The 21,538-nt window shown below is 47.2% G+C and overlaps 1 protein-coding gene across 1 annotated transcript in view; it reads right to left on the bottom strand.

Moving 5' to 3' along the window:
- The window catches only part of NXN (nucleoredoxin), a 140,360-nt gene that overhangs the window by 14,313 nt on the left and 104,509 nt on the right, over nucleotides 1-21,538 (bottom strand). The window contains exons 2-5 of the mRNA XM_061175475.1: nucleotides 8,707-8,824; nucleotides 6,932-7,065; nucleotides 6,301-6,401; nucleotides 4,567-4,673 (exon numbers count right to left, since the gene is read on the bottom strand). Coding sequence (XP_061031458.1) covers nucleotides 4,567-4,673; nucleotides 6,301-6,401; nucleotides 6,932-7,065; nucleotides 8,707-8,824 — 460 coding nt within the window. The remainder of the gene's footprint in view (nucleotides 1-4,566; nucleotides 4,674-6,300; nucleotides 6,402-6,931; nucleotides 7,066-8,706; nucleotides 8,825-21,538) is intronic.

Genomic DNA, 21,538 nt, shown 5'->3' on the forward strand with positions numbered 1-21,538 from the left:
GGTAAGATCAATGGAAAATGCTGCCAAAGAACTTACTAACAACTAATGCACAGGGGACCCCAAAAAATGCCATGAAGCTGAAGTACCCTGTGAGGCTGCAAGGAGGCAGAGGCTGCCTGGGCCACCTGCCCTAGAGCCCAAGGGAGCAGCCTCTCTCCCCCCACAGGTAGGCCTGTCGTGAGCCACAGCCTGAGGTCTGGCTACAGTGGGAGCTCAGTGAGTCCATCAGAAATATCAGAGGATAACATGCCTCTGGGATTTCTCTTCCAGTCTAGCTTAAATGTCACTACTGCACTGATCTCCCCTTAATCAAATTTTTCAAAAAGCTCCAAAGTCCAAAGCGCCAAGTTCAAGGACCACAGCCTGGTGCTCAAGGCCTTCTGTGATGTGGCGTCACCAGCCTTATTACCCAGTCTGCCCTATAGTACACCATGGACATCCTACTCTGGCCTTTGCCCTGGAATGTCTCAAACCCTCTACCTAAATCCCATCCATTCTGTAAGGCCCTGCTCTAGAGTCACCTCCTCCAGGAAGCCTTCTGGGCTCAAGAGCTCCAAGCCAGAGTCTCGCGTGAACTCAGACTATTCCATTGTGTGCCCTTCATGAAATGCTGCCTTGAAAAGGATCCTGTGTGGCTCTTCCACACTCTCGTTTCACTGTGCTTTAGTGCATCTCTGGCTTCACAGGGCCAGAGGCGGACAGACAGATCAGGGTCAGCCGGCAATGTCTGACAGGCTGCTTGCAGGAATGACCCCTAAGGCTTAGCCAAAGAGGTCAGTGATCAAGTGAGCAGTTGGCAGAAAACACTGTGCCAGGGAGAGAACCCAAGAGTGAGGAAGCAGGAGGTAGAGAGCTGGGAAAGCAGGCTGGTCCAAAGCTGAGGAGGGACTAGTACAGATGGCAGGGAGTGTACACCGTGGAGCCAGCAGACAAGGAGCAGCGGGACGGGCCAGGTGCAGGGCTGGGCTGCAGAGGACACTTGCTGGCCAGAGCTGGGTTCTTTCGTGTGGCTGCCCGCCCGCTGCTTGCCTGGGCACAGGGCCTCTCCAGATCAGCTTTCTGATTCTCAGCTGAGGGCTCCTTGAAGTCTGGGAACCACATATGTACTCATCCTCACACTGCCAGGCCTTAAGAGACTGAGCCAAATGAATACATCTCTGAAAACTCTCCATTCTCTTCCTGCTCATTTGTGGTCACCCGCATCCTGGCTGTCTGGGCCACACCTAGCAACCAGGGCTCCTACTGCTGTACTATTTACATGTTGATAGCTGGAGAATCCAAAGGAGAGTTCCCTTCTCTGCTCTCTGAAGGCAGACAGAAAACAATCAGTTTAATTTTTTTTCCTTTTTTTTTTTGGCCACACCATGCAGCACGCGGGATCTTAAGTTCCCCGACCAGGGATCGAACCCACACCCCCTAAAGTGGAAGCGTGGAGTCTTAACCACTGGACCGCCAGGGAAGTCCCACGATCAATTTAATTTTTTCGTGCCCTGCCAATGTCTGACAGAAGGGTACCTTCTAGCCTCAGCTGTGTGTCCAAAACTTGTGTGGAATCTTGCAGGGCTTGTGATTTCTCCTTAGGAGATTGCTATTCTGTGCTTACCCCGCCAACAAGGGCCCCAAGAAGCATCTCACAGAGCACAGCGAGGGTAGAAACCCCCACCCTCAAACTGGCTATGCATGATATAGACTGTCCTTTGGTAATTTATTACTTTCAGGTGACCTCAGGGCCTTAGCATCGACCACCAGAATATGACCTGCACCTCACTGGCCTCCACCTCCAAGAAAGGGCAACTCCCTTCCTCAGAGAGGAAAAGGCTGTGCTTCACTGAGGACGTGTGTTTGGAAAGAAGATGCCTCCATATAGAGAGGCTGCCTGACTGAGCAGAGTGGCCAAGTGAAGCCCAGCACCCGCTCTGCTCTCTGGGACAAGTTCAGTCTTCTGAGCCCTTGTACAAAGTGACACCTATTTGACCAACACTTTTTAGTTCTTCAAAAGATATCATCCTACTGTAGTTATTTCCCAATGTAAATCCCATCTTGTCCACTCAAGGGCAGCACTGGGACACCCTCCTGGTTTCTTATTCCCCACCAAGCTCAGTGTACAGTATTGGTGGTTAGTTGGAGCTCAAGAAATAGAATCCTATGCATTTAAATCTACTCCAGCTTTTTTCCAAAAAGGATTTGAGGCTGCTTAAAAAGTGCATGATATAATCCAATAAAAAATTGATGAAAACATCCCACTGAAAGGAAAACAAGGAAGGAAGAGAAAACAAAGCTAGGGTCAAGGGCACGCAGAGAAATGGTCAGCTTTGTAAAACTGCTAAAGGTGGTTACAAATTCAGCTCTGAGTTTTCTAGGGGCTAAAGCAAGGAAAGAACTGTGGTCTGTGATGAAATCCAAAGTATACGAAAGATGAAAGAAAAAACAAAAATGCATCTCCAACTGCAAAAGAAGTTCAGTTTTTGCTGGGTGCTAGAGGGTAATTTCCTGAACATAAATTCCTACAAGTGGGATTCTGAAATTAAAGGTTTTATAGATTTTTAAGGCCTCTGGTGTACATTGCCAATTTCTCTCCTTGAAACATTGTCCTGATTTAGATTCCTACTAGCAGCCTGCTCTCTTTCCTATACTGGGGATTATCTTTTTTTGGAAAGTAGAGTTCTTTGCAAATGTGATAGACACAAGTTCAGTGTTTTCATCTGTAAATCATGAATGAAAATTATTCTGAATATTTTTCTTATCCATTCTGACAATATGCATCAGGTAAATTGCCCACCTCATATCTTATACATATTTTCAACTAAATTGTTTCTCTCTCTTTTTGGACTGGTATCTGGAAAGAGCTCTTTTTCTATGAAGGATATAGATTCTTTGCCACGTGTTATTAATATCGTTAGTTGCCTTTCTGTTAGTAAGCTTTTTGACATCCAAAAGTTTATCTTTTTTAGGTTGTAAAATCAAATATTTCCCTTTTTTCCCCTAAGTCAGTCAGTTAAATATTAAGTGCCTACTCTGTATCCAACAGTGAAACTGCCCAATTTTACTGAAAAAAGTTAGGTTAAGTAACTTGCTCAAGGTCAGTCAGCAGTAGGGGCGTAAACCCTCAGCAAATACTTGTTGAATGAATGAATAAGTGAATTGAGAGACATGAAGTTTTACTTATCCCCACCAAGTGGCAATTCAACCCTCTGTTTAGTACGACTGGCCTAGGATCATCAATTTTCTCAAGCAACACAGCTCCTACCCCAAGGCACACATGTTTTAAGGCTCTCTGCAAGCAGAGTGCTGAAAGGAAATACTTCTGGGCCATCTCCTTTAAATTAACCAACTTGGTACCCGTCCTTCTGGACCAGTAAACCATGTCATGTCTCTCCACTTCTGTTTGGAAAGAAAACTGCTTTCATCTTTTTTATTAGTAGGAGGCATAAGGCTCCAAAATTCTCAAAGGATTAATAGACCTAGACTCAATGCCCGAAGTGTGGTCCCTGGCCAGCAGCACTGGCATCGCCTGGGGGCTTGCTGGAAATGCAGGATCTCAGCCACACCCCAGAACCACTGAATCCGAATCTGCACTTTCGCAAGATCCCCAGGGAATTCTTATGCACATTTGAAATTGAGAATCACCAATTTTAAATGAAATATTAATTTTTTGAAACTAGCTCCTAACAAAGCCAAATGCTTACTCTACATGGCGAAGAAAAAAGGTTAAAGAACCTGATGAATTCCCCCACAAGCTGTGGAATTGGTGGGTAGATCTTGATTTGTCTTTTTTTTTCCACTTCCTATAAACCAAGACACTGAGAACTCAAATATTAGCTGTTATCTGTCTAGGGTTGACCAGGATCTGGTACCGCTGATACAAAGAGAATGAATTTAACTCTTAATAGGCCACCAAGAAAAAACCTGGCTGGGTGAAGCCTGGGAAGGAGGTATTCACAAAATAAAGAATAAAAACACAGATTGTCTCGCTAGTAATCATTATTTCTGAAAAACACCATGATTAGTACTTCAAGTCCAAGTCTTCAACACTCTCAGGAAATCAATTTTCTTGCCTAAAAGGCAATAATACCCCCTCAGCCTTCACTATGACACTTCAGGAACGTGAGAAGTATGGGATTTGCATTACCCTATTAACGCTCCCAGCGACTCTTTGTGGCAGATTTATCATCCACATTTTACAGATGAGGAAACCGAGGCTCAAAGAGCCTGAGTAACAGAACCAAAGGTCACCCTCAGGTCTGTTTGACAGAAAGAACCTTGGGATAGGGTTTTGGCCGAGTCATTGGGCAGGTGTTCTCCATCGCCCAGCCACATTAGAACCCACTAGGCCAGGTGGTGAGAAGTAGCTGTCTCACCAGGACAAGCACTTTTTTAAAAAAAAAAAAGATGGCTTTAATGAGGGAAATCTACATACCTTAAAATCCACCGCATATTTTTAAGATGCTAAAGAATGTGAACATTCATGGAAATAAAGATGTTCTTTTCCCTCTAGAAGGAAAGCCAAAGAGGTGGTGAGCCCAGATGAGCAGGTTTCCAAGGAGCCCACGAGTCGGGCACACCTACCTTGGATTCCATACAGCCGGTTGAGGCGCGACCGCCGGGCCTCGTCGGTGTAGGGGACGGCGAGCCACGGCATCTCACTGAAGTACTGTTTGAATGAGTCCTCTGACCTACAGAGACACACACACACGGAGACAGAGCCCTATTACCCCCCAAGGCACCACCACTGGGTGCTCCCCACCTTCCACCAAGCCGTGCCCAGGGCCCTACAGATGCCGGGGCTTCTAATCATCAAGCTCCTCGGACACCAGGCGGAAGGAGGACACTGCCCTTCCCGTTCCAGTGCACACCCCCAGCAAAGCTCCACACCGCAGGTGGACGCCAAACTGAAATGCCAGGCCATTTCCACATCCCGCTCCTCTGCATCCTACACATTCAACTCACGCTTAGCTTCTCCTTTCTCAACACTGACAGGTCTTACTTTTATGAGGAGTCTAGATGTTCGGACACCACATTCCCCGCAATGTTTGTAATCTGTGCACATAACAGTGACGCGTACAGGACACTTAACCAAGCATATACCTACGACTCCATGTCTAAGAAACTCTAGGAGTGATAAATCTAATCAAGTGATAGAAAGCAGATCCGGGGATCCGTGGGGCTGGGATTTGGGGGTGAGGATTAACTGAGAAGAGGCACGAGGGACTCTTTTAATTGATGGGAACGTTCTACACCTTCACTGTGATGGTGACACAGGTACATACATTAGTGAAAATTCATTGAACTGTACACCTACAATGTATGAATTTCACTGTATGTAGATTGTACTTCAATAAAGTTGATGTTTTTTATTATTTATTTATTTATTTTGGCTGCGCCACGGGGCTTGCAGGATCTTGGGTCCCCGACCAGGGATCAAACCCACACCCTCAATAGTGAAAGCGCGGAGTCCTAACCACTGGGGAGTCCTAACCACTGGATCGCCAGGGAATTCCCAAGTTGATGTTTTTTAAAGCTTTAAAAAAGTGACTCCTCCCTGTGGCATGCCTTCAGGCTTGCCCCACTCACATGCCGGGGCGGGGGCGGGGGGGGGGGGGCAGCGGTGTAGTGGGGCGGGGCCCACGGGCCAATAAACTGAGGAAGGCATCATGCAGACATCAAGGGTACAACAGTGGACACAAGGCCCTCCGTGTGTTGCCATCTCAGAGACCCTTCTGTGAACAGAACACCTGGTGGCTCAGGAACTGGGGCTGGAGTTTTGAGATGAAGGAAGGTCACTGATGAGTAAAGCCGGCAAGAGGGCAAGAAACAGAGGAGACTGAGGCTAAAAGGCCCTGACATACTCCAGGAAGAAAGTCTGTTCTTGTTTTGAGGAGAGCCCCTAGAAAAAGCACGTGGCCAGAACTAAGAGAAATGACTGCAGAGCCCGCTAGGATAGGTGTCACATTCCATTAGTCTCCGGCTCTTTTCTTTCCATCCTCCCCCCTCCACATCCTTTCACCACCATCCACAAAGCTGAACTAATCAGAAAAAAATGCATCCTAATCTCAAATGCCCCAGGCCAGAATTGGGATGTCCCTTAATATTGACAGCAAGGACGGGTTTTTCTTGGCTCCCCTTCAGACAATTACGTGAGTAAATATGAAATGTATCTGTCCCTCCGACAATCATCCCAGATATGTCTTCCCTGATCCCTATCCCCCAAGCTCTAAGCTAAAGAGGCGAGATGTGTATGGCAAGAGACATCCACCTAGAGAAAAGGGGAGATGCACCGCCACTCTCCCCAGCACGTGTTACCTGTCTGCACTAACAAAGATGATCTCGAATTTCTGGCCTGCCTCCTTGATCTTCCGGTAGGATTCCACCAGGACCCGGGTGAGGCTTCGGCAGGGTGGACACTGGAAGACATGAGTGGGATCCTGCAGCCTCACGTCGTGCCTTCTCCTTCCCAATTCCCAGCCACCTGCCCGTAGAGGCCAGGTCAGCAACACCCAAGCAGGATTCGGATCGCGTTTCCAGTTTATGGAAGAGGCAGAAACCAATGTGCCTCTCGTGATGGCGCGTATCCAACACAGGCCCTGCCCCATCCACCTGGGTGCCAGCAGGCAGCAGTGAAAACGAACTTCCGCGGGGACCATGAGGAGCCTCATCAGAATGGGTTAGGAGGACTCCTCTTTTTATTTATTTATTTTTTAGGGGGAAGGACTACCCTTTTAGGCCCGTCCAAAGAAGTCATTTTCTTGCTGCTAATATCATTCATCACAGGAAGCACGTGCAGCATGCCAGCAATGCATCGGGCACAGGAGACGGCAAGGATGCCGGGAAATGACACCTGAGCAGTCACACCTCCAGAAGCCAACCCCAGCTGGTCCTGGTGGTGACATCACTGCTCCCTTCTGTCTGGACTAAAGAGGGACCAAACACTCACCCAGTGTGCAGAGAAATAGACTCCCACGTGAGACCCCTCCAGGCTGCTGCTCTCCAGGGACTGCCCATTATTTCTAAGCAAGGGCCCTGCAATGACTTCCCTGAAGGGTTTAGGCCCCCAAGGGAATTCCAAACCTGAAACAGGCAACAGATAGCGAGAATGTTAAGACTCTTCCTCATGGCCTCTGACCCAAAAGGCCTCAGGGCTGCAGAGCATGACAACTTTATCACCAAACAGTATTTTTTAACATATCCATAGGATCCGCAGCTAAAGCAGGCATAAAAGCAGGACTCATCCACGGCAGAGCCCTACCTACCTTCAAGGCAATGGTTCCTGAACCTGGATGACCACAGGACCCATCTCCTGGGGGGCTTTTGAAAAGTACAGAAGCCCAGGTCACCCCCCACCCCCAGTCTCAGGATTCAGGGGCAAGGCTGAAGATGCATGTCCAAAACAAAGCAAAACGACTCCCCAAGTAACTGTGATGATGGGACAGTTGGGAAATCACTGCCTCGGGTATTAACCGTGAGTTTCTTCAATTCCAACCTTGGACTCTCAGTGGCTCTCAACTCTGCATTTTAGAATCAGCTGGGGAATTATAAAATTCCCCACCCCCAGAGATTCTGATTCAGCTGGTCTGGGTTGGGGCCCAGGGAACCAAGTGAGATGAGAATTTCAGTCTACTGAAAGGAAAGCGTAAAACCACTCAATCCAGATGGTCGACATTCTGGTGACGCGTAAGCCCCAGGCAGGAAGAGCAAATGATATGCTCCCCCACTCAACAGAACAGTGTTTTCTCACAGGGTGGTCCAGGGACCACCGCCTCAAAATCGCCTGGGGTGGGTGGAGGATGGGAGGGAGAAGCACAGCCTGGCTGAAAAAGCAGGTGGCCAAGCCCACCCTGAAACAAATGGATCCAAAAATCTCTGGGGGTGGAGGTGGGGAAGCTGGGTTTTTAACAAGCTTCAGAGTGGGGGGTGTGTGTGTGTTGTGTGTGTGTGTGTGTGTTTACATTTCAGAAGGTAAAGACTTGGTTCTACCTGCCCTGGTTTTTACTGAGGACAATTCTTTGAAGCAGGTGAAATTTTTACTGGGAAAATTTGTGACCAGGGTTGAATCCTCCAGTTGGCTCAGTAAGTGAGGGACAGAAGATCTTATAACATTTTTATGACTTTTATGACTCCAGTGCACTGGGTTGGGGGGCGGGGTTTGAGGGAAGGAGAGAAACAGGCCCTGGACAGCCTCTGAGCAGGGTGATGAGAGCCACCCAGGCACAGCCAGCCACCCAGCCAGTCAGCAAGACCAAGGCTTAGGACTTGAGCAGCACCAAGAACTGAGGGGCCTTCACCGCCAGGCCAGCAGAGCAATGCAGAGATTGCGACTTTGCTACGGTAAAATTTTAATGAGAAAAAAACCCCAAAACCACACAGCCTGCCTCTGATTGTGAAGGTGACAGCTGCCGTTGAAATAGCACTAGGAGTCGGAATCTGGGCTCAAGCCGCTTCTCAATGGCCTCCTCAGCCCTCAAAGCTAAACTTCCTTTTTCAGATTCCATCTCCGCTGGCCCATGAATTAAAAGCCCCCACGAGGAACATTCTGATCTCCGTAAAAATCTTAACCATGACCTGGAGAATACTGTAATTTCATCAAGACAATATTCTCTAGCCAAATAAACCCACACTCATATATTTCCTTTATACACTCTCTACCAACAGGGAGGAGGGCAGGGCAGGGGGCTAGAGCAGGGAGTACGGGTGGACAAAGCAAGGTCTTACCCTCTGGGTCATCGCGGATCACCAGCAGCCCATTCCTGCACACGACCTTCCCGGTGGTGGCGTCTAAGAATATTAGTGATGGAATGTTGGAAATTCGATATTTGTTCCAAAGTTTAAGCTATAAGAAGAAAAGTAAAAGAAGGTGGTTAAATCCAAACCAGATTAATTGCAGGGTTCTTCGGAGCCTCCTGGGCCTCAGGGGTAGACAGGCTGGAAAACACGAAAGTACAGATTAAATGAATTACTGATTGAAAGCAGGGCTGGCTGGGCAAAAGGGACAAGAGAAGCTACAATCCCACTTGTCCCTGCGGCCTGAGACAGTGGAGCGGACCCCAAGTCGGAGCCACACCCAGGCTCAAGTCACAGCAGAGGCCGACGGAGAACCACACTCGCCCTGGGTGAGCTTTTCTCTCCTACCTCCCCCGTGGGCACTGACTCTAAGAAGCACGAACATGAAGATAGATTAGGCATCTTTCAAATACAGTCAGACCTCCACCAGGTAGTTAAGGCAGGAAGGGAGGCTTTTTATTGGTGCCTCTCCACCCTATCAGCAGGCAGGTGTTCGGCCGTGTCCCCTTGGCCCCAAGGGAGAAGGGACAAGGGCATTCAACAGATGACCAAGAGTTAAAATCGGCCCCTCTCCCCACTTCACCAGGTCCATGCACCGAAATATCGGTAGTCGCTCTAAATGTGTGCCACTCGGCTTGCAAACACTTGGGAAGCACGATCCTCAGCCAGCCCCAACCCGCATTTCCCTGTGCCACTTAAAACAATCCCCAGTCCTTGGCAGGTTCCTGCAGTCAGCTGCGCCAGCTGTCAGAGGGCCAGGGTCTGAGAGCCGAGGCTGAGAAAGCGTGAAGGCGGCGGCCCAGGGCTAGGAGCCGAGTGTGTGCTGGCTCCTTTGTAAGCTCCCGGCCGTCTGGGTGGTGCTGCTCAGGTGGGCCGCTGAGAGCTCTGGAACTGAACTGCCAAGGCCAGAAAGTGACGTCATGAAATGAAATGTTGAACTACCAATGCACCTCCAGAAAAGAAAGAAACGAGGGGAGATTGCAGGATGGCCCACTGGTGATTCAGCTGTGAGCCTCCCTTCCGGGGGCCTGGGGCCCAGACAGGAGGGGCTGGCCCTGTGGGCACTGGCACAATAGGGTATAGAGGTGTCGAGGGAAACAGGCATCAGAAATCCAGCTGCATAAAGCAGAGGAAAAGGCATGGGTGGCTGTGATCACTGTTTTTAACTCAGTCCCAAGCAGCCAGGGAGTTGGGCAGGGTATCTGCCAAGAAATGTGAGGCCTACCCTGCCTATGGAGACCTGGGTCTTGGCAGGAAGGGTTGTGGGACCCCACCTCTAACTGGGTGGCCCCCCTTAGTGCTGCATGTTTTTCCCAGCCTCACATTTCCATGGGGCTCCCCAAACCAGTCAGGACCTCAGATCAAGGGTGACTCTGCCCATAAAGTTTCCAGTGACCGATTTTGCACTATTCCCGAGAAACGCGATACAGGATTCAGATTAAACATTCTTAAGAGGTTCAACAACAAAACAAGACCATCCTACCAGTGGGATTAGCTTTACAAGTTTGCTGGTACCAGGATCCAGCCAGGTTAAAAAAAAAAAAAAAAGTTGGGGGGGTGGGGGGATTATCAGATTTTTCTGATTTAAAAAGTAACTACTGGGGGGGAAAGTAACTATTGGGAAAAATGGGAAACATAGCAAACCACAAAAACTGAGATAAAAATAACCCATGACTCATCACTTATGAAAGCTTAGACAATTATATATTCCACCAATGGCAAATGAGAGCACCCGTTTCCTGGTACTCTCACCAACATTATCACTACCATTAGTTTTCCCAATTTGATAGGAAAAAATGATGCTCATTTTTGTTGCTTATCTTTCTTTTACTTACTGATATTTAGGAGATACACATCTATCTCACTGTTATAAATACACTGTTTTTCCCAAGATGTTTTTTTACAAGTGCTAAGTGCTGCAATTCATTCAACAGATATTAACTGAGCACCTACTATGTGCCAGCCCAAGGGGCAAGAAAGAACAAGGCAGATGACATGGCTACCTTTGCAGAGCTTCTATTCTAGTGGGAGAGACAGACAATATAAGCAAGAATATATAGAGAAAAATAATTTTAGGCACTTGTAAGCAATAAAAATAAGCCAGAGCAGGGTAAGAGCGAAGGCACACTGGGGGGAGTGGTACACGTTTTAGTGAGTGCTCTGGAAGGCATCTTTGAAGAAATGGCATTTGAGCACAGACCCCAATAATGACATGAAACAAGTCACGTGCACATGGGGGGAGGCTGAATGGGGAAGGTGATAGTGGACGCAGCCAGACAGTCAGGGAGGGGAGCCACGATGAGGTCAGAAGGGCAGTCGTGGACCAGACCTTCAAGGCCCTGTAGACGTGTAAAAATAATGGAATTTTGCTTCTAAGCATACAGTCAGACCTCCATATCCACAGGTCCCGCATCTGTGGATTCAACCAAGCGCAAATCAAAAATATTCGGGGGGGAAAAAAATCAAGAAAGTTCTAAAAAGCAAAGCTTGAATTTGCCAAGCGCAGGCAACTATTTACATAGCGTTTACATTGTAGGTATAACTATTTACGTTATATGTACACTGTATTAGGTATTGTAAGCAATCTAGAGAAGATCTGAAGTGTACAGGAGGATGTGTATTGGTTATATGCAAATACCGTGCGATTTTATATAAGGGACTTGAGCATCCGCGGATATTGGTATCTGCGAGGATCCTAGAGCCTTGGATGACCAGGTGAGGTCATCCAAGGAGAAGACACGGCTACAGAGGAAAAGGGACCCTAGGGGAGAGCTGGGTACCACCCACAGCAGGCTGAGGAGTGATGAGTGACACAGGAAAACAGGGAGACTCCAGTGTCCCAATAGGCAGGTGAGCAAAGTGTTTTGGAGAGGAGAGTGTAGGCCACTGTGTCAAATGCCCTGAGATGTTGAATAAGATGAGGTCAGAGAACTGACCAGTGGATGTGGCACCAATGGTCACATATGACCTTGATGGGGTCGGGGAGGAGTCAGTGCAGGGGTGAAGCTGACAGACACACTGGAATGAAGAGGGAAGGACGGGGCACAGCTCTGTCCAGCACACACGCCTACAATGGGCCTGGGACCCAGACAAGTCCGAGTCGTCCCGACAACACGTGAAACATCAAGAGGAGAATAACAGAAAGAAGAAAGGTTATAAAAAGAGGAGAAAATAGCAGATAAGGGGCTGAGGTAGTGACTACAGGCAACTCTCTTTAAGAGTTTTGCTGTAAAGGAAACAAAGAAATGGGATTGTAGCTGGAAAAATACATGATGAGGTCAGAGGGAGGATATTTGAAAGATGGGAGATACTGTAATACATGCAACTGGGAATAATACAGAAGAGAAAGAAGAAAACTGATGAAAAGGAAAAGTGTAGAAGCAAAGTCCTTGAACAGACAAAAAGGTGGGATCCAGGTCACAAATGGAAAGATGCAATTGTAAAAACAGCTAATTTTTAAATATACAGTCATTCCTCGGTATCCACAGGGGACTGGTTCCAAGACCTGCTGCAGATACCAAAATCTTGGAATGCTCAAGGTGGCCCGCCATATTCTTGGTTCCACATCTGCAGATTCAACCATCCAGATAGTGCAGTACTATAGTATTTACTATGGAAAAAAAACACCAAAACTGTGTATAAGTGACCCACACAGTTAAAACCCATGTTGTTCAAGGGTCAACTATACACATTTCAAAGTAGTTTTTTAGTCTGAATAAAAAATCATGCCATTTGCAAATAAAAACAACTTCATCTTCTTTTTTCAATATTTATATTACTTATTTCCTCTTCTTGTAGAACTATTCTGGCTGGAATTTCCAGAACAATATTAAATAGCGAGCATCCTTATCTTCTACCTGACTGTAATGGATATATCTGTAATATTTTACTATCATATGTAATATTAGCCATTGCGTTGAGACAGATATCCTTTAACATGTTAAACAAAACAGTCTTGAATATTATCCAGCCTGAAAAAGGAAGGGTATGCTACAATAAGGATGAACATTGTGGACATATGCTAAGTGAAATAAGCCGGTCACTGAAAGACAAGTGCTGTATGATTCCACTTAAATGAGGTACTTAGAGTAGTCAAAATCATAAAGACAGAAATTGTAATGGTAGTTGTCAGGGGGTAGGGGGGATGGGAGAAAGAGTTACTATTCAATGGATGTAGAGTTTCAGTTTTACAAAGATGAAAAGAGTTACGGGGATAGATGGTGGTGATGGTTGCACAACAACATGCATGAATATATTTAATACCACTGCAATGTACACTTAAAAATAGTTAAGATGGTAAATTTTATGTTATGTCTATTTTACCACAATTTTTAAAAAATAGCCTTCCTTAACTCTTTGAACAAAAGTTTTATCAGGAAAAGGGCTTCCCTGGTGGTGCAGTGGTTGGGAGTCCGCCTGCCAATACGGGGGTCCCGGGTTCGAGCCCTGGTCCGGGAGGATCCCGTATGCCACAGAGCAACCGGGCCCGTGCGCCACGGCTGCTGAGCCTGCGCTCTGGAGCCCGCGAGCCACAACTACTGAGCCCGCGTGCCACAGCTACTGAGGCCTGCGCGCCTGGAGCCCGTGCTCCGCAATAAGAGAGGCCACCGCCGTGAGGGGCCCGTGCACCGCGGCAGAGAGTGGCCCCCACTCACCGCGACTGGAGAGGGCCCACGCGCAGCAGCGAAGACCCGGCGCAGCCATGGGTAAATAAATAAATAAAACAATGGATCTATTAAAAAAAAAAGTTTTATCAGGAATGGATGGTTACTTTAAGGTTATTCTTTTGACTTGTTGCGGTATATTTCATTAGTAACCACTCTACGGTTAAACCATCCTTGCCTTCATAGAAGAAATCTTCCCTGGTCACATGTATTGTTAAGGGATCACTATAATCATATCTCCCCAGGGACTTGGGACTCCCACAAGCAAATGGCATCTTGTAACAACAAGCTTTTTGGTAGCCAGTCTTTTTCCTAAAGGAAACTGTAGTCTGTGAGCTTTAAATATAAAGATGGCAGATGTAATATGATTGTAATAGAGCGGTTTGAATGTAGACACCCATATTATACTTGAAACATAAGCATGTGATTGGCTCTTGGCTAGATATTTTTCAAGGAATGGTGGCTTATGGTACCTGGGCAACATAGCCCCTAAATGCTGGGCCACTCAGTGTGAGTCAGGACCATCCCCCAGCTGATGTCATAAAAGGAGGACCTGAGGATGAGGCCTGCTTAGTGCAGTACCTTTTAAGACTCTAAAAATAGAGGAGCTGTCCCCTCCCCCATAACAGATAAGGAAGAATTCAATTTTTTCTGGGTCCCTCATGTAGGCAGAAGGACTATAAACACCCTCCCCTTGTCCTACCTCAGATCATCACAGATATTTCTTTTCTCCCAATATCCTCCTTAGAGAGGGAAGAAACTGTAACCCCTATGACCCTTATCTTCCTCCCTCCCTAGAGAGCCTCCCCTTTCTTTCCCACTGGATCTCAAGGAAGACAGGAGGTCATGGCTGTGTTTTGTCCCTTGTTGTTAGACCTTGTTTCCAAGTAAAGGCCCACTGGGTTAGTGGGAAAAAATTATGTTTCTAGACTCACAGCTGATGCTGAAAAGTTGATCCTTTTGTAGACTAACATATCATGGCCTAATTTTATATGATAGTGATTTATTTAGGAACTTATATCATTCATCAGTGATTTATAGATTTGCTTGGGACTATCTGTCTCAGGTTTTAGCATCCCGATTACTCTGCTCTGAAACTGTGCAGAAGGCATAAGAATGATCATTCCAACCATGTCAATTTATGTTAGAAAAGTCACACAGGTCCGCTTTAATGATTCTTTTATGCCAACTGGAAATGAGCTTAAAGAAATGATCACCAAGATTCACCTTTGTGCCTTTAAGTGTGGCTGACATCTCAAGTCCACTAAAGGTTTTCAAAAAGGCCTCTTAAAACATTGGTTTCATAACCATTTTGGGGTCACAGACACTTTTGATGATAAAAGCTACATATAGATCCTTTCCCCAGAGGAAAATACACATGCACAAAAAAGTCTGTGTGTAATTTCATAGAGTTCGTGATTTCTTTGAAGCCAGGTTATTGAACCTGTCTGATTCCAAGAGGTCTATGGACCCCAGAAAAAGACCCCCTTTTTTTAAGAGTTCACTTTAGTACATGGCTTAACCTTGAGTCAACTGGGAGAACTATGATATTGCCTCATCTTTACTCTTGTCATGAAAATTTCCTCTAATAAAAATCAGCATTTACCTAAACTCGAAGATGACGCAATGGTGAAGAGTGGGAGGTTAAAATCTCACTATATGCAGCTGCCATCTTCCCAAACTTATTCAGAGCTGGGTACCGCCGGTGGTCTCCAATTCATCCCTTTGCCTTCAGGATGGTGAAGATCAGAACCACCTGGGACAGAGCACTAATGCTGCTTATTTTTTAAGGATCCCTAGGAAATGAGCTCATAGTCTTTCCTGGTATGATATTAGAGCATTTAACCAGAGTCAGGAGCATAAGTGCTTCTACATTATCTCAAAGTTCTTCTTGGGAGGAAATAACGGTGGTGGAGGAAGCAAATGGGCTTCGGAGGGCCTGGGTTTCCATCCTGGCCCTGACATCTCAGTAGATGTCAGTAGGTGACATGGTACCAGACCTTGGGCAGGTTACGCCTGCTGGCCTAGCACGGTCATACCCACATCGCAGGATAAATACGGAACTTAAACGACGTAACGTGTGTGGAGACACTCTGAAAACTAAAGCATTACACACATGAGACACATTATTAATATCTGAATCAAATTTATGCTTATTTCCCCCTTGTCTTGTCAGCATCCTTTTCGAAAAACGTTTTCCTGTCAACTCTATTTTAAAGTTAATCAATCAACTGCATAGGCTGCATATAAAACTCCTCAGAAAACAGGGATTTCCTTCTGTAGCAAGTGGTCTTTTTGCCATAAGCACCTTCTGCAAAACATGTACATATTTGGGGCCCAGTTTAATGTGGTCCGTTTGCCTTGCCCCCCCCTTTCTTCCTCCCACCTCCCATTTTGGATTTCTAGATTTTAAAGGGGCATCTGGATTTTTTTCTTAAACTGACCCTGGATTTTGCTTTTCTCTCTTTTTAAGAGAATTCTGACCTCACGTCTGATTCTGGCTTGGAAGTGTGAAATACCGTACAGTCTGCTACCAAGGAGCGTAGGAGGGAGAGGAGCCTTGCCAGGCGGTTCCCATCCCAGCACCTGAAACTGGGAGGTGGATTGAGGGCAGGAGCTCCTTCCAGGTCACGACGACAGAAAAGGCTAACGGCTACTGAAGAGGTTCATTAGAAGGGCCACGCTGACCAGCACTGCTGCAGGTGGGAGAGACCCGGTGACTTTTACATCCAATGCCTGCTCTCGCTCCAGTGACCGTCCTGGCACAACGTCCACCCAGAGTTCATTTTGATGCCACATCCCACCTCCTTTCATAGCTACCCAGAGGCTAGGCAACTCCGAGAGAATGTGTCCCAGCAAACGCCCAAAGCCTAGAATACAGAAGCAAGGCAGCAAAGATGAAATAGACAAAAAGAAAGAGGAGACGATATTAGCTAGACTTGGCCAAGAGCAAAAAGGATGACAAACCGGGCTATCGGGTTACTTAAAAGTTCCCATTCCTCAGCCCGGTGGCAGGTTCTGGTTAGCGATCCCAAGGCTGCGGTAGGAGCTGTCATCCCAGGAGTGCCGACCAGAAATGCTTTTACAGTGACCCACCAAACAATGAAGCAAATATCAAAAGGGATGGGATTGGGGACTGGTAAACTGTAAAAATGCAGACTCTAAAGCTGAGCTAATCGGAAACCCTGGTGGGATTAGTCAGCACCCACACATGCCACAGGGAAATGCAACCTGGCAATTTCTGAGAAGCCCCAGCTCCTGAGGGTGACCCAGAATCTGCTTCTCATTCTGAGGACTGGGTCTTGCACTTGACTGGGGGGGGTCTAAGTTTTTAATTTCTCAACAGCTGCTGAAAATCTGTGGGATCAAGCCAAAGCTAACATAGATGTAGGATTAATCAGCCAGCTCATTGGCAAGCTGGAACCTTCTCAGGCAGACCTTACCCCAGCCCTTCCACCGAAGGCTGACCACGGTCAACACCACCCTTTCTGGAAGCAGCATGTGAAAACAGATCTTCAAAAGTATCCCTACCCTTTCTAACCAAACATGACCAAAGCCCATTATATATGCAGTGTGAGAGGGCAATCCCCCCTGTCCCACTGTCCAATGTCAAGGCAGTATATACATACACTAGAGGTTACTCAGCACAGGTTCTGGAGCCCAGGTCTAACTCTGCTCCGGCCACTTGTTAGTTGGTGACCTCAGGCAAGCTACCTAACTCCTCTCTTAGTTTTCTCACTTGCAAAATGGAGATGACAGTACCTACACCTCACTGGGCTGTTGTAAAGATTAGATGTGTCATATAATGTGCTTAGAATAGGGCCTGACCCAGGTTTGGTACTATATAAGTGTTAGCTGCTATTATTATTGTTGTTGTTGTTGTTGTTGTTATCCCAGAACCATTCTAAATGCTCCAGCAGGACCTTGTCCTCATATCCCCAGAGTTAAGACCAAGCCTTGCTTCTGAGGCAGGATTCCCAGTGTGTGATTTGGCCTGAGGCTCCAATTTCCCAGCCTGGTACAGCGGTTGGCCAAGTACAGTGCTTTTGGCACATGTTATGTGTTCAGTAAATGACGGTGAGCAAATGGAGGAATGACAATGGAAGGAAGGAAGGGAGAGAGGAAACACTGTCAACGGGTCAGCCAGACTAGATGCCCAGCTACACAATCAAGTTCAGCCGTTTAAAGGGCTTCTTGATGACCAAGACTCTTCCTTGTTCCTTGGGAGACTTGGGGGCCCAGAAAGCTCTTTAAACTGCAGAATAAACTACCCAAAACAAGTGCTGGTGGAATTAAAGCTCTTATCCCTTTATCTAACAGTGTCTCTGATCCCTTCCCTTCCCCAGCTCTCCTCTGTCTGGAGGCAACACAGAATGGACCAGCGAGATCAAGGAAGAGGTGCGGGGGGACTGCGCCAGGCTGATCGGAACCTGCACCAGCTTATGAGAAATCAAAGCCCTCCCAGTGGACACAGCTCTGCAACTAGATTAACAATCAATTTCCCCTTCACTACAGCTGGTTTAGAAAGAGGACCTGTGCCCTAAGGGTCGCAGAGAGTGAGGTTTACAAAATAACATGTCCTCGCCGCTTCCTGCAGACAAAGGCACCAGGCGTGAAATACACCACACGCTCTCCTTCTGGGTCCATCTCTGCTACTCCAGGCTGCAGTAAAAGAAAAAGACAAGACTAGGTAGGAGGGATGTTATAAACTTACTCTTCATTTCCCCAAATCTCAGAATAGTAAGTTTTCTAGCTGATTTACAGCTGACCTAGCTGGGCTGCGCAATCCAGCAGAGATTCACCCGGTGTGATTCACTTACAACAATAATCAAAGTGCCACAGGGGACATGAAGGGTGTGAGACGCCAGGCCTGCCTTCAGGAGGCTTACGGTTTAGAGGTGGAAAATGGTAAAAATGGTCAGTGTTATATCTATTTTACCACACGCACACAAGTGGAGCTGTAACTACTTCTGCGCAGGCATAACACGCGGTCACTGCCAGGAAAAGTGAGCAAAAAGGGCCAGAAGGAAGCCTGGCTCCATCTTAGTTTAATGAACGTGCCAGGAATGGCTCTGTGTGTTCAATCAAACACGCTTACTGTTTCAAACATCCTCCATAAAACCACTGTGATTCCATGCAGGGGCAGCCCCAAGAAGCAACAGCTCAGGGCTGAGTTTGGTCCTTGTTGGTCACTCAGATCTTTAGTCAGTACTTCTATCAGAAGGCAGTATGGTGTAGGTAAAATGGTTAAGAACATGGTTCTGGAAAAGACTGCCTGGGTTCAAATCCCAACTCTGCTACGTCCCTGCTGGGTGACCTGGGGCAAGTTACTTCACCTCTCTGAGCCTCTATTTCCTCACGAGTAAAGTGAGGATAATAACAATACCTGCTCCATATTGCTGTTGTTAGAATGAACTGGATTAATATACATATAAGGCTTAGAACACTGCCTGGTACACAGTAAGTGTTCGATAAATGTCAGAAATGATGATGAGGCCTAAAGAGGACACTGCCATTTCTCCTTGACCCTAAGTGGAAAAATGTGCTGACCCCTCTAACCCCCATCAAGCATCCATGTCAGCTGTAGGTTACATTCTGGCGGAGGCGGGGGTGTGGGAAATGACTTCTTAGGCCTTGTGCAATTTGGGACACTGCAGACATAGGAACCAGGCCAGGAGACAACCCTGCAGAGTAAGTGCTGGGTACTCCCAGCCTGGTGCTGTGGGGACTTGTTAAGTTCTTAAGAGCCTCGCTTTGCTCTGCAAGATATTCTTTTACAACAGGAACCACTCTGCCGCTAGTATGAGGTGGAGGATCTGATACGCTGCTTCTTCCTTTTATCTCTTTATCCAAGAGACGTCTGTCCTTGTCAGCAGCCAGCCTTCCACCACACACCTCACTGGCTGACAGCAAGCTCTGCTTCTGTCTTAACTTGTGGCTCCAAAGTGCTGTCAAAGCCCTGCCGCTTCCCAGCATGAGGGGCGCATACTATGCTTCTATTAGGTCCAACACAGAATCACCACTGCCCCTTCATCCTTCCTCCAAGCAGACTGCTGTGTTCTGGGGGCCTCCAAATCCTCACTGCATGAACGTGGGAGGGAAGCACACGTAGCAGCTGAGAGCACAGTCTCTGGGGGCAGATGGCCTGGAATCCTGGCTCTGCCCCTCAGGCAAATTACACAGCAGCCCCCCAGCCTCACTTTCTTCAATGGCAAAATGGTCCCATGGTACCTACTGGGTTGGCCAAGAAGTTCGGGTTTTTCCGTAAGATGTTACGGAAAAAGCTGAATGAACGTTTTGGGCAGCCCAATACTTCCTAGGGTTACCATGAGGATAAATAAAACATATGATGTGCTTAGTAAACACTCACATGAGAACGGTTCTAATGTGTGTCCTTCCAGAGTCTATTGGTAGAGAATATGATGAAATCTTTCTGATGAAAGCCCATCTAGGGCAATGGGCCCTGCACATATCAAACTGCAAGGGCACTTACTAAGCAGTGTTTGAAAAATGGTGATCAGGACATCACAGGGCCACTGGCCCCTGCCAGGGCTGGGACCCAGAATAACCCACACAAATAAATACAGAATAGATTACAAGAGGCCTCCTGCCAGAAGGTAAGCAGATGGGCTCTGATGAAGGAAGGGAGAGCAGAGGAGGATCTGCTTCCCCAGCAGCGGCTCTGGGAGGGGCAAAAGCTCCACTTCTTCATGGAAATGCAGATACTTTCCAGACCAGCATCCAGTCCATGATGCTCCTTCCTCCTAACAGGGGTGCGGCAGAACAACTAAGAAATGGCCACTAATTCTAACTACGACCACCTGAGACAAAAGGGACTGATGGTGTCCATGCTAGTGGACATGAGAAGCTTAAACATTTAAAAAGTGGTGTTTCATGTGGCTAGGAGGCCTGGGCCTGGCTGCCAGCACTGGCAGTGGGCTGCAGCTTTGTGACTCTGGTGACGAAGCCACAGTGGGTTCCTATGAATGAAGCTGCATCCCGTCTGCAACCAGCAGTCCAGAAGGAGCCAACACGTTCTAAGACACGGAGGCCACAGCCTCCGTCCGCTTTCCCTCCTTCCTTCCTGGGAGTCATTCACCAGGCAACTTTGCTACTAAAGGTCCTTTCAGAAAACTGCACCTTCGGACTGGCTTCAATCAACAACAAGAAAAAATTAATGAGATAAGAAATGATGCCCACAAATATAAAGACAAAAAACGTAAATGTTTTCTCCTTACCCTTTCAAAAGTGCTAAAATGCAAAATTACTTCTTAATCCCTCTCACTCACCTCGGGCTTGGGGAGTCCTGTTCTCCGAACATTTGGAACCTGGTCCCATTTGCAACTCCAATTAAAGAGGTTCATTGACTATGCCACACAACTTCCTGTCCTAATGAGTCAACAGGCCAGGAGGTGAGCAGTTGCTGGGATCACAAAGGGACATATGGCTGCCAAGTTCTTTCTGGCCGTCACCAAAGACAGAGGAGAGGCTGCTCTGTTTCCCTGTCTGCAGTTTTCACAAACTGACAGAGGGATTTCCTAAAGCCCCATCTGGTATAAAAGCCTCTACTGGGCAGAGTGGTTTGGAACAGTAAGGGGGTGGCTGGTAATAACATATGCCATCAAGAAAGAAGAACTAAAGAAGAGGTTGGGAGTTTTCAGAGGAGAGAGGACCAGGAGCCAGAACCACTCTGGAACTGGAGAGACCACGTCGCAGCTCCCCAGGCACTCGCTTCTGGGGGGGATAGGGTTTCTGTGGCTAGTGCCATCGTGGATCCCTCTGCTGATATTATCGGGAAAGTTTGCCCACATTCACCCAGAGCAGTGTGTTTTTCCTGGAACACTGGGATCTTGGGTCTGCCACCTCCTCTGAGAGACGTGTCACCATACAAGTTCAACCCAGAATGTTTAAGTTCATACCAAAGAGAAATAAATTCTGAGGGTCTGCACACCAGGCTTTTATAGGGCCCATAAGGTTAAAACAAAACAAAAAGGGAAGACAGGAACCCAAGGAATAAGGTCTGTGGGGAAGGAAGACTGCCGTTCCTTGCAGAGTTGGGGATTCTGCTGGAGGAAGCTGCTTGTCAAAGTAGTGGTATC

Source organism: Eubalaena glacialis, chromosome 19 (genome assembly GCF_028564815.1).
Source record: "Eubalaena glacialis isolate mEubGla1 chromosome 19, mEubGla1.1.hap2.+ XY, whole genome shotgun sequence".
Taxonomy (NCBI): domain Eukaryota; kingdom Metazoa; phylum Chordata; class Mammalia; order Artiodactyla; family Balaenidae; genus Eubalaena; species Eubalaena glacialis.